This window comes from Schistocerca cancellata, chromosome 7 (genome assembly GCF_023864275.1).
Source record: "Schistocerca cancellata isolate TAMUIC-IGC-003103 chromosome 7, iqSchCanc2.1, whole genome shotgun sequence".
Taxonomy (NCBI): domain Eukaryota; kingdom Metazoa; phylum Arthropoda; class Insecta; order Orthoptera; family Acrididae; genus Schistocerca; species Schistocerca cancellata.
In genome coordinates, this window is record NC_064632.1 from 261,179,603 (window position 1) to 261,196,405 (window position 16,803).

Consider the following 16,803-nt stretch of genomic DNA (forward strand, 5'->3'; position numbering starts at 1 on the left):
GAAAGCGTTTACAACTGCATTATCTGTCAACTGATACTCAGAATGAATTTATTTCTAGTGGTGTCCATAGTGTCAGGGGTGCCATCTTGAAACCGAGAGAAAATGAGAAGTATATTTCAATTATTGATGGGATGGGACAAATAAAAATGGTCGAGACAAAAATGGCCCATAAAAAATAAAAACAAGTGGATACGATTCAACAGGAATATATGCATATAACCTCGCCCCGTGATGCGCACAACATGTGTACGCCCGCCACGTGATACAGCCAGCCGGACCTTGGAACACATTTACATAGTCTTCACGTCTGACAGAGTTGTTAGGAGAGGTCAGTTTTGTCGCGGCCCTAGCTGGCCACCCAGGTCACTTGATCCGCCAGTGTGCGATTACTTTGTGTGGAGAGCCATCAAGTCTAAGGTGCATTGTAGCGACCCCCATAGTCTTCAAGAACTGCAGCAGAACATTTCGGATGAGACTGCAGTAATTCCAACAGTCCAGCTTCGACTGCCTTCAGCAACTTGCTGAAAACGGCCAAAAAGTGCCAACCGATAAGTGGTGGTACTGTATTTCCTTTCCTCTGTTCCTTAGAAGAGTCCCAAGCTACAAAGAAACACAACAGAGGAAAGGAAATACAGTACCACCACTTATCGGTTGGCACTTTTTGGCCGTATTTACTTTAAGAAGGAAATTGATAAACATGAAGTAAACGAACGGGTTTTGGAATTCGTAGATTGTAATCAGAAAATAAGAGTTGCTATTGGATGTTTATTTCGATCAACACTTGTGAAACACTGAGTTCTAATCAGTGAATGCCGTGGACAAGTTTATGATAACCGAAGCAATATTAGACGATCCTATCAAGGAGCTCAGACACATTTTCTTCAGTGAAATCCCGTTGCAAAATTTTCTCTGTGTGCTTGTGATAGCATATATCCCATTCTGATATCTGTTGGAGTGCTCAGGTTGACGCTGCGACACCAATTACATCTCACTTGGATAGGATTGCCATTGCTGCTGGAACTCTCAGTAAGTTAAATTTGTCAGCTGAAACACGTTCTGTGGTAGGAGGTTTTTTTGGATCATGTGAAATCTTTCAAGTGTTTAATCATGACATCAATTTGGCTAAAGCTGTAGGTACCAATTGACTACAGAAACATATTATTATAAGTTCGAAATATTACCATTGATGTTGAGGTAAGATACTTTGAGAGATTATTAAATGACTTAAAATATCTTCGCGAAAACTGGGACGCCATTCTTCCTGATCTTAAGTTGCCAGTGCAATTAATATTGGTCCTGAATTTCCGGAGGTGCGCAATAAGAAGAGGAAAAAGTTTTATATTGAAGCCAGGAATGAAGTGGCAGATGTGAATTCAGTAGATTTATTCAAGATAAATGCATGTAAGTCATTGTTGACAATCTAATATCTAACTTGAAAATCCGATTAGAAACAGTGAAGATTTTAGATGAAACATTTGGTTTTTATGGATATAGTTAAAGATGACTGGTGATTAGGTCGCTGAAGGACGCAAGTTATTTATCAGTGAATGCCATTATGGTGTCACGAGAGATTTAGAACAAGAAATTAAATATTTGAAAACAACTCATACTTCAGACTCTGAATACATTACCTTGGAACCATTAGAACCCTTGAATAAGATGCACAAGCTTAAAATTTTAAGTTTGCTTTACGAATGTATGCGTATACATGCGATTCTTTTATACACTTCTAGTGACTATCTGAAGCAGAAAGGTCTTTCAGCAGTCTGACTGGTGTTAAAAGTTGTCACAGATCAACTATGTATCAACAATATCTCACAGATTTGGGAACCATGGAAACTGAATACAATCTGGCAAGGCAACTATACTTTGATGCTACGATTCAAACATTTTCTGAACGAGAGGCTCTCAAAGCGGCATTGACAGTGTTATAGGCAAGTAGGTTATAATATGCTCCCCGTTGCACGAGTCATGGCGGACTGTATGAGAGTGCGCTGACATCTATTTAAGTAAATGTGTGGGCACGCCATGGAACACTCCATATGGCAGCGTTATTTGCACCAGACCTCTCGTGAATGCACAATTCGGAATAATATTTAGCCGTTTGGTTTAAAGTGAAGTGAAACCAATTTAAAAATTAAAATTAAATGGAGCATACATACATTTTACAGAAATCCATTATTGAGCAGCGCCTGAAGCCGAACTTCTTAAGTTTGCAAGTCTTATCAGTTTACTGCCTTGCCACTGCCATTGCCTCCTCTCTTACTTGGAGTGTCTCTTTTTGTCTTTCTTTGCCACTACCACTGTCTCCACCATACCTTATGCAGTCCAACTTATATTTTCCCTTATACCCTCATGGTTAAAATTTCGATCCAAAACGCACACTCCCTTATACCTACGTGTTGAAGTTCGCCAGTCTGGAGGGGCCCAGATGGTGTCCACTCATCTCTCTTTTTCGTTTGCATGTCCCCTCTCTCTTTTCCTCCCACTCCTTCTATCTCCATGCATCTCTGTCTACCTTTTACTGCCCCTGTCTCCCATTGACCATCAATGTCTCCTCTCTCTTTGGTTACCACTGCTATTGTCTTCAACCATCTCTCTTTCTCTTTCCCCATCACCGCTGTCTTCCCTCTCTTTCTCTCACTCTGGCACTATCTCCTCTCTCTTCCACCGTCACTGTCTCTCTGCTATTCTCTTTCAGCATAAAAAGGAGCGAATATGTTCTTATGCCGAAATTTTCACTGAGGTAAGTAGAATCAGGACTGAGGCGGCAAGTTCCCCAATTATCTGTCAGATTCTCTTCAACAGAAATATATTCGCCCTTTTGTGCTCCAACAGGAGAATTTTTCCGCTGCTTCCCCTCTTTTTCCCTGCTGCAGGCGCGTATGCAGCTTATATAAAAGGAACTCTTTAGTACGGTGAAATTTTGACAGTTTATTTATATGCATCGACCCACTTTATATACGTTGACATATATTATAAATAAAAAATAAGTGCATGTAATGTAAGGTTAAGACAAAATCATTTGCTTGCGTTTTTCTCACTACTTTGTTCATCGATCGCAATTCATCGAAAACGTTCTTTTATTACTTGTATCATAAACGAGTGGAAAGTTACAATCAGACAATGGAAAATACAGGATGGAATATAGCAGTATTATAAAAGGAATAGTTGCTGCTCACCATATAGCGGAGATACTGAGTCGCATAGAGGCACAACAAAAAGTCTGTCAGAAAGTGAACTTTCGGCCAACAAGACCTTCGTCAAAAGTAGACAACATACATACACTCAATCTCATGCAAATGCAACTCACATACACAATAATACAGTTATGTATTGGTATATTAATTTTTTAAAAGCAACTTTCAAAAAGAAAATTTAGCCTGTATCGCTTGTCATTCAATTTTTCTGGTGAACCAGTAACCAAAAATCATTGCATATGGTTATAAATTCATTGAATGTCATATCAAACAGGAGAATCTGGTAAAAATGCAGGTTGTCCTGATTCCTTCAAAACTGGCCTGTGATGTTTACTCACGAGTTTCTAATGATACCGGAACTAAGTGCTGAAACAGACTTAGACAATGACTAGTTTATTAAATAGCAATTCATAATGAACTGTAAAAGGAATCACAATAGATCGTAAAAGAAAACTGATTAAGAGCAAAAAGGAAGATTGAGTTTTGCAAATAGGTTTCGATGGGATGGACACTGAATATCTAGATTAGACGGAAACATTAAAGGTAATTTTATCTTAGCAAATAACAATGTTATGAATGGTTCAGAGACTTATCGTGTAATAAATGTAAAAGTAAAGTATGGTGAAGATTATTCCATAGGTATTGTCTATAATACACCGGAATTGTCATATGAGCAGAAATCTGAACTGCATAGTGTGTTGTGAGCAAATAAAAGGATGTTGCCAAGTGAACCAGCTTCTGTAAAAAGTTATGAACACCACTTGGATGGTGTAGTGCGTAAACCAATTTTTGGTTATCCACATCCTGAACTTGTGTCCAAAAGGGTGGAAGTACATAAAGAAATTAACAGAATAATGGCTTAAAAAATTGTCAATACAAGTAACAGTTCATATAACAATCCTTTGATAGTACTTGAAAGACAGACGATGGGGTAAGAACTGTTACAGATTCCTGTACTTTGAACAAAATACCTAAAAGTGATACTGATATACTGGAAAATGTAGTTGAAACCTTTCAGACATTTTTTGATACAAAATTTGCAGCAAGTCTTGACCGTATTGCAGGATACTGGTAGATGCTTCTAGCACCAGGATTTAGAAAATTTATTCTCAGGAAAAAGTTATCACTATAAAGTCCTGCCCTTTGGAGTGAATACTTCAGTTTCAGTGTTTATTTAAGCACTAGATAAAGTGCCAGGGAAAGAACTATGTTCATGCATTATCATGTACATGGATGATTTACTGATTGCCATAAAATTCTGGAGTGAACATTTGGAGATTGATGACAAAGTATTTTAAGTCTTAATACTGGAGAAATGTCTTTGAAAGCAAAAAAGGATGAATTTGTAAAGAAAAAAAATTAATTTTGAGGCCACATTGTTTCAGCTACAGGAAATAGAAAAGCTCAAAACAAAATTTCAACCATTAAAAATTTTTCTGTTCCATAGTCAAACAATCAACTGAAGGAATTTGTGGGGCTATCCAGATTTTGTAGGAACAGGTATTTAATGATTCTATTCCAAATAACCTGTTGTACAAGAATAGTTCATTCATCTACACAGAAGCATAGCAATGCACCTTTGAGCAACTTAATGAGTGCCTACGAGAATAGAAGACATTGTACCATCCAAATTTAAACAAACATTTTCATATGGGATGTGACAGTTGCAACTACAGAGTGGGTATCCTTCTCTTTCTAGTAGAACTGCAGGGAGGCTCTGTTAAAGAGCAGCCAGTTGCCTTTGCAAGCAGAACTTCAGCGAAATCATATATATATATATATATATATATATATATATATATATATATATATATATATATATATATATATATATATATATATATTAGTTCAGAGAATGAAGCTTTGCCCATAGTGTGAGGGGTTCAACAAGTTTACGAATTTTTTCAATGGCGTATACTGACCATCATACATCAATATTTTTGATAGACTGTAAATTTCTCCAGGGGTGTTTAAAAAGATGGGCATTAAGGAAACTGGATAATTTTTTTTTATATTTTGTTCATCTCAGTTGCATTAAAACACAATTTTTGCTGCGGTGGTTCACTGTTTAGGGCTGACAGAACCAGTCTCAAATTACGAAGTCAACTGATCAGTTGACTTCGTAGCAGCTGAGGAGAGCTCCGCCTACCATCCTCCAAGGAAGCCATGGGTCTGAAGATGGTTATATAAATATAACCGAAACCGGTCACCTATGTTATTGAGACATAAGTGTTGTGATCAAGACTGAACTTTAGTTAAAATAGAAAAACTGCATACTTTTTCGTTCATGAATAAATAGGAATAGGTAAGAGACTTTCACTAGAATGCTAACAGTGATTAGAATTATATAGGTATTCTTGAATGTAAATTTGTTTATGGTTGGTGAACTACTTGCATTCGTTTCTCTATGAACTTGTTATATTATTAAATGTGTGTGAATACATAGCATGCTAATAGTCGTTTTGAAGCTTCGCGTTCGTTAAATAATGGAAATTGTGAAAATAAGGCCATTGCGAGAATAATTGAATACTGTGAGATTAATGTATAATTTAAACAACTGAGATTCGCCAGTGTGAAACAAACAGGAAGAACAAGATATGGTTACAAGGAATAAAGATGTAATACAAGAAATTTGTTCTTGCCCAGTGGAAGATGATACACGTTAAACAGACTGCTGTTTGCATAAGAAAGCAACTTGGGTCTGTTAAACAGATAAATCCTTTTTTTATTAATTTATTGGTAAGCTGTTGATCAATATTTGTTATAAATTTGTACTCATTACAGCTCAGAGTACTATGTAAATTGAAGTTGGATGAGGGGAGGAAGGAACAGGAAAGAACTGATGATATCAGCTGCATCAGAGCTTAATGTGGAATCAGTAGCGATGAATGAAGATGTGTGCCAGACCAGGACTCGAACATGGGGTCTCTTGCCTATTAGGTAAGTGCATTAACCACTGCGCCACCTGGACACAGTGTTAACTGCAAATATGCAGACTGTTTCGGCATGTTCCTCGACTGACTCGGATTCCCACCAGGTGACGCCACTTACCTGCCATTCCCGGCCGTGTCTTCTGAGCTCGCTAATTTTAGATTCGTGTTGGAGGTCGAATGTAGATGTGCATCCCCACTGATGGCTGTGGACCACACGTTCACATAACTGATACACCTCTACGGGCTATAAAGAAGACTCGGGAAAAATGGTGGCACCAGTTGGGAGTGTGAGTTGACTGAGGTGCATGATGAAATAATCTGCGCATTTACGATTAACAATGTGTCTGGGTGACGCAGTGGTTAACATAATTGCCTAATAATCAGGAGATTCTAGGTTCAAGGCCCAGTCTGGTACACATTTTCACTCGTCGACGCTAACAGTGCAGAAAGTCCTGATGTAGCTGATATCATCAGTTCCTTTCCTTTTCTTTTGCCCCTGTACTTCCCAGTTTTATGATATGTATCGCAGCTGTAGATTCTGTGTGGTGTCTGCTCTTTCGTAATGTCCTAAATAAATGTCTGTAATCCAAGCGAAACATAAAGTAGGTTTTCATTTTCTTTCAGAGTCACCTAAGGATTAGAGCTTCCACCGGCTGTGTTAACTCACCGAACAGAGTCCAGACGAACCTGCCCTTCTCTTGTGGCGGAGACCACTGAGCCACCAGGGCATGCAGCGATGGATACAGCGCCCCCTGTCAACAACATAGACATTCTCAGCGTTCCCTAAACTACATTCCACCACGCCACTGCAACACGATATACTGCATAATTGGTCCAATAAGAGTTCTATGGTGTTTATTTGAGCAATTACAGAGTCATTTTGAGTTTCATCCACTATTAGTCACTATTGCAGCGAATACCTACCACAACACTTTTTACAAGTTGTGGAAGAAATTTTCAGGAACAACAGTGGACTCATGAGCATGTATAATTTTTTTGGTGCCCTGTTAATGAGGTCGGGATGAAAGTTTTAACAGAAAAGTTGCCCTGATGTTACACATCAGATGACATGAGTAAGAGAGGACAGCGCTCTGGCACCAGATGGCTCAGGCAATGAGCAAGAAAGGGGCGTGTGACACGATCGTCCATGTGTAGCGAGCAACTGGTTGTAATGTGGTTTTATTTTACGTGCTTGTGGAAGACTTCAGGGATCGGAGCAGCATCTCCTGTTGGCGCACATACTTTACTGTGAAAAATGTAGACACTTTAAAGAGCCTAGCAGGTCCGACAACACTGGACGTTCAAGACATGGACGGAACATATTACAATTTATGAGCCTGAGAACATTCATACAGAAAAGATTCAAAGCAAGCCTCTACAGCGTGCAAGAAACACTGTGCGCTACCAGCGAAGAAATTCAAAATGGTACAAACCGCGAAGAAGATTCTCATGACTATGTTCCGGCAACTGCGTGTTTGTGGGGCTTTGGGCAATTCGGAAGTCTATCAGAGGTAAGATACATGTTGATGACGGACGTCCAAACACTCAAGTAACATTAATGTTTAGCTTCCCGTCGACGACAAAGTCATTACATACGAAGCACAAGCTTCCATAGCACGCAGATAACGAAAGTAATTGTCAGTTTCCTTTCCAAAGGAACTGCCGTTTTATTTGTCTTTAAATGTTTTGTAAAGCCAGAGAAATCTTCAATGTAAAAGACTTTATGGACATTTGAACCCCACCAATTCCACCCGACTGCGACTTCAGAATTTTCGACATTGTGTCACTTCACACAGTACTGCCCAGACAAGGAGGATACAATTGTCTGACTGCCAAATAACACTGTCTGGCTGTATTTCGCGGTCCCAGTTCCCGTCATGAAAAAACTGTTTCACCAGGAAGTGTTACGGCACTGATCACATATTCCCAACGTGATTTACCATTGTTGTCCACCTGAAGAAACCGTTGGGCAATCCAAACCAGAGGACACTTCAGTCGTGCACAGATGCCTAAACAGCCAGCAGAATTTTAATAAACGGGAATTTTAAAACTCTTGTCTTAATAGAAAAATGTGTTCAGAAACTTGGTCCATGCATTGAAAAATAACAAAGGCACTGTAAATTAAGTGCACATTTTTGGCCAATAGGTTAAAAACCTTGGTAAGAAATTTCTGTGATTACTACTATACCATCACAAGACCAGTCACATGCAACAAAGTCATTGTGTCGAGACTGCCTCACCCGCCCTTCCATGATACCGAATACATCGAGTTTTGGCGCGCAATGGGATTTTACAGAAAAAAGCAAATAATAATATATGTAGCCACTGTACTGCAATCACTTTACCAAATGAGCTACAATGATTGAATGAGTATGTATACCTATGAGAGATTCATCTATCATTTAGTTTGACGTTGAGTGAAGACATTGGCTGTCGTGTTGAGGACATGTTTCAAGCAGTGTGGTGCTGTTGTGCCATTGTAGACATAGATTTATTATTTGTGGTATTCTAGACACCGTACTGAAAATACCTACATTATTGTGAGAGTATGAAAAAATAAAGACGCACAAGTTTTTCGATAATATATATTTTTTTTAATTTAGCATGTACATTGGATGCACTACAACAAAAAATCCGCTGGTTCTTTATGGTCTTTACACCTATACAATATTTACCAAATAAAGTTTTCTTTTATGCAGAAAATTGAGCACATATTTCCCTGAAACTGGTGGGTGCATCGTACAACTCAGGTATTCCATGGACAAATTTAACACAGATGGCTTCTATGTCTACTGCGGTAGACTTTGGCACTGCATTGATACATGAACTGTCCTAAATCATCCATATGTACACTACGCGTACCAATATAGTTCACAACGTCATTGTACACAGCTTGAGTACTCGCCAGCCAGCGGTTCAGTCTCTTCAACACAAAAGATAACACCGTACTTCATCTGCCATAACGTAGCTGTGCTGTAGATAAATAGACAGGTCCCTTTATTTCGCCCAGAGTGTTGTAATGGATAAAGTCATACCAGTCCAATAAATGTCTGTGGGAGAACGAGATGAATGATACTCAGCAGTCATCTGTGCATTGATGTTGGATATAGCACAACATAATTCATTCCATCCCAACCTCGTAAACTGCACTTAAAAGTTCTTGGGCACATTTCTGATCTCCACCACAACACACCAATCACTCCCTGCTGGTGCTTCTATACCAGTATTTAGAACCTTTGAGCCACTAGCAGTTAAATTATGCTTTGAAGTGAAAAGCATTAGCACACTGGGAGCAACGGCACCTTCTTATCCACAGGATCTGCACTCTGCCCCTGCACTACCATCAGAATGTTCTGGGCCGGTGCATATGTCAGATCCCAGTACCAACCTGCAACTTGCTGTTTAGGACCACCAGCACACTTCTCCGTGTTGAGGGTGGGCTGGGTGCTTTCATCACAGAAATAGATGTGCATAACATATGTCGGAGTCCAGCACTGACCTGCATGTTGCTGTGAAGAGCTGCCAGCAGTACACTCGTGCGAGTCGGGGGTTGACCCGGTGTCTTCATCACACAAATTGATGAGCAGAAAAGATGTTACCAACTCCTTGTCCTGCTCCAGCATGCTTACAAGGTGCGCTACAGAATCCCACGTGGTCGCTGCAGGTCCACAGGCGTCGACCACTGCAGGTGCTGACTCGTTGGAGCTCAGTGTTGGTCCCAGAAGCCCTCAACAGGTCGAAGGGTGCTGATCTAGGTGGAAGTACCGTAACATGCAGGACCAAAACCCGAACAAGCAATAATAATAGCAACAACGGAAAAAGATTTAATATTTGATACTTACTTTTCTGCTTCTTTCTATTCTGTAGGGTGGCACTGATGGACCTTGGCTGCTGGTGCTGACACTTCATGGTTTTTCTTCTTCTTCCACTGTCTGACTAAAAGTGTAAGTGAGGAGCTACTGCATCCACATTATATCCCCTCAAGTTGTGACGACATGGCAGGGTGCAGCATCCCTATCAATTTCCAGGAGATCACAGTATTCCTATTGGCTACTGGTATCTTTTTTTCATCCATAACATGACTATTTCGAGCGGCCTTTGGTAGTGGTTTCACGAAATAGCTACCCAATGTGGAGCTGAAGAAGAGGACCTGTACACTTTTCCCGCCGTTTTTCAAGGGGGAGGGGAGGGGAAGGTGGAAAGTGGAGAGGGGAGGAGGAAATGGGGTAAGGGGTGACATCATCAGGTTATATCAGTGCCACATTGCAACATCTACCCCCTAGGGATAGGAGGTGGGGGAGTGCCGCCATCTTGAATAAAGTTGGCAAAATGCAGACTGTCCGAGTATCGGCTTACTCCCTAGTCACACTTGTATATGATGGGCGTGTCGTGTAATAATGGCTTTAAATTTTCCACACAACACACTTGTTTTATCGTCAGTGCTTTCTGGATACAGCTTACAGCATAAACGTTGAGTAGGTTTTCATGTTGTCACTGACACTGACACATTTTCCATACCTTCAGGGTTTTCGACGCTCCTGACTATTCTCAGAGAATCTTCTGTTCTTGGAAAATACTGCCTTGATGCAATTTCTCCTCCTACCAGTGACTTTCCAAGTTCGTCCGAGAACATCCAGCTCCTAATATTTGACATTTCTGTTATTTTATTTTGAAGCACTGTTCAAACGACGGCTTCAGATGAACTATTTATGTAACTTTTTCTTCTAGTTGCGTACGTGGTAATGCCTGGGATACACTATTTTGTACAGGCCGTGGACTGTAGTCATGTGCATCAGAACACTTGCTTTCAGATGCATTACCTCCTCGATCTTCGAACTTGGAATGTGTTCTTTCATATGTTTTATTTATTTATTTTTTTAAATTTACTAATTCTCTGAAGTCATCAGTCAATGATATGCCATTATGTCACAACTCAAACTGAACAGAAACAATAAAGACTCAAACAATTGAAAAGTGTTGAACAGTTTCTGGGAAACAGTAAAGCACATTGTTCACTATTATCATAAAATACAACAGAAAACCTAAAAATCTTTGAATTAGAGTAATAATATTTGTGTCGGATTGTTACAATCCGAACATTATGTACGTAACAACTAAGGTTTATGACCAAATTACTTAAAATGTTTTTGTACACCTATTAATTATGAATTTTCAGACAAAGTCACCAAATTTCATAAAGTTACCTTGGTATTTCAAAAAAATGAAAACCGGTATTTATAAATATTAAGGGTTACGTAGACCCGAATCGAACAGCAGGGGTATACAAGTGCACTCTGCTGGGAATCCGGAAGTTTCAGCCATTTGTCTGTTAGATGCGCTCGGTGGGAGGTCGGCGAGCTGTGGGTGCGTCCAACTTCACTACGGAGGCAGGGGAAGAGTAACAGCGAGGTGTAGTGCGGTTTTTGACTGCGGAAGGAGTGTCAGGAAGTGAAAATCTTGCCCAAATGTCTTGTATATAGTGAACACATACAGAAGGTCGGGTTTCAATGAAAGACAGAGGTCTTTCAGGATAGGACCATTGTGTTCTTACCCTTCTGTCGTTGCTGCGGTGGAAGCTGCCATCAGAAATGGCAGGCGGCTGTCTCATGTTGGGCATCAGTCACTGCGCTGATCAGACCATCATGACAGAGCAGCTCATGCTCTCAAAAAACTGTGCGCAGGTGGGTTCCAAACAGCCTGAGGGGGAGCAGAAGTTGAACAGAATGTCGAAACACTGCAGCACCCGGAACGGTATCACGATGAGCAACATCGTTTCCTCTCCCGTATCGTTTCGGGAGATGGCACAGGGTGTAATCATTTTGTGCCAGATAGCAAGCAAGCATCAGAGCCAACAATGGAAGCACATAGATGAAGCACATAGATTCATGCGCGCAGAAAAAAACAAAGTCGTGCGCGTCAGCTCCGTGGAAGTCATGATGACCTCCTTCTTTGAGTGCTCATTGACTTTCCGGAACACGGTGCCTCAATGATGCACAGCCGTACGCGCACACTCTGCAAAAATTGAAGTGCGCCATCAATTTCTGCGTGTTACTCTGATACGCAATACACCCAGTCCCCGCGTTTTCGTTTGTGTCGAAAAGTAAACCGATTTTGCGTTTTATTAGACGTTTCGTATCAGCAGCTAAATACTTAGTCTCACCTGAATGCTTTGGTAATTAAGTTTTTGAATCTTTGAGTATTAATCTAATTTATTAGACACAATTGTTGCGTTTTCCTCAGTGTCTGTCCGCAGCTCGTGGTCGTGCGGTAGCGTTCTCGCTTCCCACGCCCGGGTTCCCGGGTTCGATTCCCGGCGGGGTCAGGGATTTTCTTTGCCTCGTGATGACTGGGTGTTGTGTGATGTCCTTAGGTTAGTTAGGTTTAAGTAGTTCTAAGTTCTAGGGGACTGATGACCACAGATGTTAAGTCCCATAGTGCTCAGAGCCATTTGAACCATTTGCCTCAGTGTCTACAGTACAGTTCCGTAGCACGTCTCGATAGTCCTTTGTTTGTCTGTGTAATGTATTTTCCATCGTCTGTAGTACGGATAGGGATTGTGATTGCTGTGTGTGAATACGAGCCGAGTTGGTAACACTTTTCTCTCATCCCCAGGTTGTGATGGCTTCAGTTACAACCTGGGGCCGGCAGCGGGAATCCAACGGACGACCAGCACGTCTGAGTCCGCCAAACTGTCCACACTGGTGGCCAGCCCAGTTACTGCTCGCATTCGGGTTGACCACTTGCTCGTGGTCGAGTGGGAGGTCGCCTCGAGGCGCGACAGGCGGCGAAAGACTTCCCAGGGGACTGCATATAAGGTCTCCTCGGTTAGTCTGACAACGAGGTTGCAGATGCTGTCTGTGGCTGACACTGTCCCTCAACCAGATGCAGTCGCTTGTCCTGTTTCAGAGGAAACCTCTCAGCCTGCAAGATCCGGGCACCACAGAGGGTGGGGTTATCGGTAGTTGGGAGCTCGAATTTTAGTCGCGTTATGCGGTCCCTTAGCGACATGGCTGCCAAGGAAGGGAAGAAAGCCAACTTCGTGTGCATACCAGGTGAAGTCATTCCAGATGTGGAATGGATCCTTCGTGATGTCATGAACAGCACACGGTGCAGCCAACTGCAGGTGGTGGCTCATGTCAATACCAATGATGCTTGTTGCTTTGGATCAGAACAGATTCTCTCTGGTTTTGAGTGGCTGTCACAAGTGGTTAAAGACTGCCAGCCTTGTTTGCGAGATGAAAGCAGAGCCCACCGTTTGCAGCATACTCGACAGGACCGACTGAAGACCTCTGGCACAGAACCGAGTGGAGGGTCTGAACCACAGACTCAGAAGTTTCTGCGTTCGTGTAGGCTGCAGATTCCTCGACTTGCGTCATGGGGTGGATGGGCTTCGGGTTCCGCTAAAAATTCAGACGTCCACTACACTCAGGAGGTGGCTACATGGGTAGCTGGGTCTGTGTGGCGTGGACTGGGGCGGTTTTTTAGGTTAAAGGGTCTCGGGAAAACACAAAAAGGACCTCAGTCTCAAAGGATGCAGGCCGAACACAGGAAGAATGTAGACACAGGAACCACGGGCATAACAGTTGTAAATTGTCGTAGCTGTGTTGGGAAACTACCAGAGGTCCAAGCCCTAATACCAAGCACTGATGCCAAGCGGGGTAGCCGCGCGGTCTAGGGCAATTTGTCACGGTCCGTGCGGCTCGCCCCGTCGGTGGTTCGAGTCCTCCCTCGGGCATGGGTGTGTGAGTTGTTCAAAGTCTAAGTTAGTTTAAGTTAGATTAAGTAGTGTGCAGGCTGAGGCACCGATGACCTCAGCAGTTTGGTCCCGTAAGACCTTACCATAAATTTCCAAATTTTTCCAAGCACTGATGCTCAAAGTGTTATAGGCACTGAATGCTGGCTAAAGCCTGAGATGAGTCCAGCTGAAATTATTGCGAAGGACTTAACGGTGTTCATAAAGTATAGACCAAACACAGTTGTCGGTAGCGTGTTTGTTGCTGTTTAGAAGCAGGTTATTTTGTACCAAATTTGAAGGAGATAGTTTCTGTGAGTTAGTATTCGTAGAAGTCATCCTTGGCAACAGGAATAAAATAATAATTGGATCCTTTTACCCACTTCCCAACTCAGATGATACCTGAAAGGTTCAAAGAATACGTGAGTATAATTTCAAACATGTACCTGACTCATACAATTATATTTCGTGGTGACTTTAATTTACCCTCTATATATTGGCGAAAATGCATGTTTAAATCCGGAGATAAGCACATAACATCGTCCGAAATTGTGCTAAACGCAATCTTTGAAAATTATTCCGAGGAGTTAGTTCTTGAGCCCAGTCGTTTAGTAAACGATTGTGAAACCACACTTGACCTCTTAGCAACAAATAATCCTGAGCTAATAACGAGCATCAAAACGGATACAGCGATTAGTGAACACAGGGTTGTCGTAACGGTACTGAATACTGTAACTTCCAAATTCTCCAATAATATACGAAAAACATACCTATTCAAAAAAGCAGATAAAAATTCACTTTACCTATTTCTGAGAGACAATCTCCATTCCTTCCAAGTTAACAACGTACTACTACCTATACATCAGATGTGGCTTGAATTCAGAGAAATAGTATCGACAGCAATTGAGAGATTTATAAGAAATAAAATAACAAACGACGGAGTTGATCCCCCTAGGTACACAAAACCGGCCAGACACTATAGCAGAGACAACGAAAAAAGCATGAGAAATTTAAACGAACGCAAAATCTTCACGACTGGTGATATTTTACAGCAACTCGATATTTAGCGCGGACTTAAATACGACATGCTTATAGTACACACACAAAAAAAAAAACTTTTGCGTCACCCCGGATCCCAGAACTCCTGAAGACAGACGTCGACTGTGGATATTGTATCACAGACACAGTCCCTTTGAGTGTTCAGAGATGTCACTAAACCCGCCCAAAGATGTAAACAACCATGCATGACCAGCGCCTATTAGACGGAGGGGGTTCAACAACCTATCAGTTCCAGTCATTCAACCATGAAGGAGGTACAAGGCTCACGTTGTCTATAGTTCAACCATGCCTAGACGGTCAGTACCGCAGTTCGATCGCGTCCGAATTGTTACTTTGTGCCAGGAAGGGCTCTCAACAAGGGATGTGTCCAGGCGTCTCGGAGTGAACCAAAGTGATTATGTTCGGACATGGAGGAGATACAGAGAGACAGGAACTGTTGATGACATGCCTCGTTCAGGCCGCCCAAGGGATACTACTGCAGTGGATGACCGCTGCCTACGGATTATGGCTTGGAGGAACCCTGACACCATCGCCACCATGTTGAATAATGCTTTTCGTGCAGCCACAGGACGTCGTGTCATGACTCAAACTGTGCGCAATAGGCTGCATGATATGCAACTTCACTACTGACGTCCATGGCGTTACAGTTGGGCCTAAAAACATGCCGAATGGACCGCTCAGAATTGGCATCACGTTGTCTTCACCTATGAGTGTCACATATGCCTTCAACCAGACAATTGTCGGAGACGTGCTTGGAGGCTACCCCGTCAGGCTGAACGCCTTAGACACACTGTCCAGCGAGTGCAACAAGGTGGAGGTTCCCTGCTGTTTTGGGGTGGTATTATGTGGGGCCTACGTTCGCCGCTGGTGGTCATGGAAGGCGTCGTAACAGCTGTAAAATACGTGAATGCCATCCTCCGGCCGATAGTGCAACCCGCGCCCCCATCGTGCACATCTTGTGAATGACTTCCTCCAGGATAACGACATCGCTCGACTAGAGTGGCCAGCATGTTCTCCAGAAATGACCCCTATCCAACATGGCTTTGATAGATTGAAAGGGCTGTTTATGGACGACGTGACCCACCAACCACTCTGAGGGATCTACGCCGAATCGCCGTTGAGGAGTGGGACAATCTGAACCAACAGTGTCTTGATGAACTTGTGGGTAGTATGTCACGACGAATACAGTCATGCATCTATGCAAGAAGATGTGCTACTGGGTATTAGAGATACCGGTGTGTACAGCAATCTCGACCACCACCTCTGAAGGTCTCGCTGTATGGTGGTAAACAAGCAGTGTATGGTTTCATGAGCAATAAAAAGGGCGGAAATGATGTTTATGTTGGTATCTATTCCAGTTTTCTGTACGGGTTCCGGAACTCTCGGAACCGAGGTGATGCAAAACTTTTTTTGATGTGTGTACAATAGTGGTAAAAGGAATCCGTTAAACTTCGGTTACACGATAAATCTGTCAGATCTAAAGCCCTCACATTTAACTAAATATCCAGGAGTTACAATCACAAACAACTTAAATTGGAAAGAATATATTGAAAATGTTATGAGGAAGACTAACCAAAGACTGCGTTTAATGCTGAAAAACTTAGAAGATGCAACAGATCTGCTAAAGAGACTGCCTACACTACCATTGTCCGTCCTCTTTTGGAGTACTGCTGCGCGGTGTGAGACCCTTACCAGATAGGATTAACGTGGTACATCGAGAAATTTCAAAGAAGAGAAGTATGTTTTGTATTATCAAGAAACAGGGTAGAAAGTTTCACTGACGTTATACAGGATTTGAGGTGGATATCTTTAAAACAAAAGCGATTTTCACTGTTGCGGAATCTTCTCACGAAATTTCAATCACAAAGTTTGCCTTCGT

At 41.9% G+C, this 16,803-nt stretch overlaps 1 protein-coding gene across 1 annotated transcript in view; it reads right to left on the reverse strand.

The window, feature by feature from the left end:
- Nucleotides 1-16,803, reverse strand: part of LOC126092726 (sialin-like) — a 181,382-nt gene that overhangs the window by 145,967 nt on the left and 18,612 nt on the right. The window contains exon 2 of the mRNA XM_049908451.1: nt 6,801-6,885. Within this exon, the coding sequence (XP_049764408.1) occupies nt 6,801-6,885 (85 nt within the window). The remainder of the gene's footprint in view (nt 1-6,800; nt 6,886-16,803) is intronic.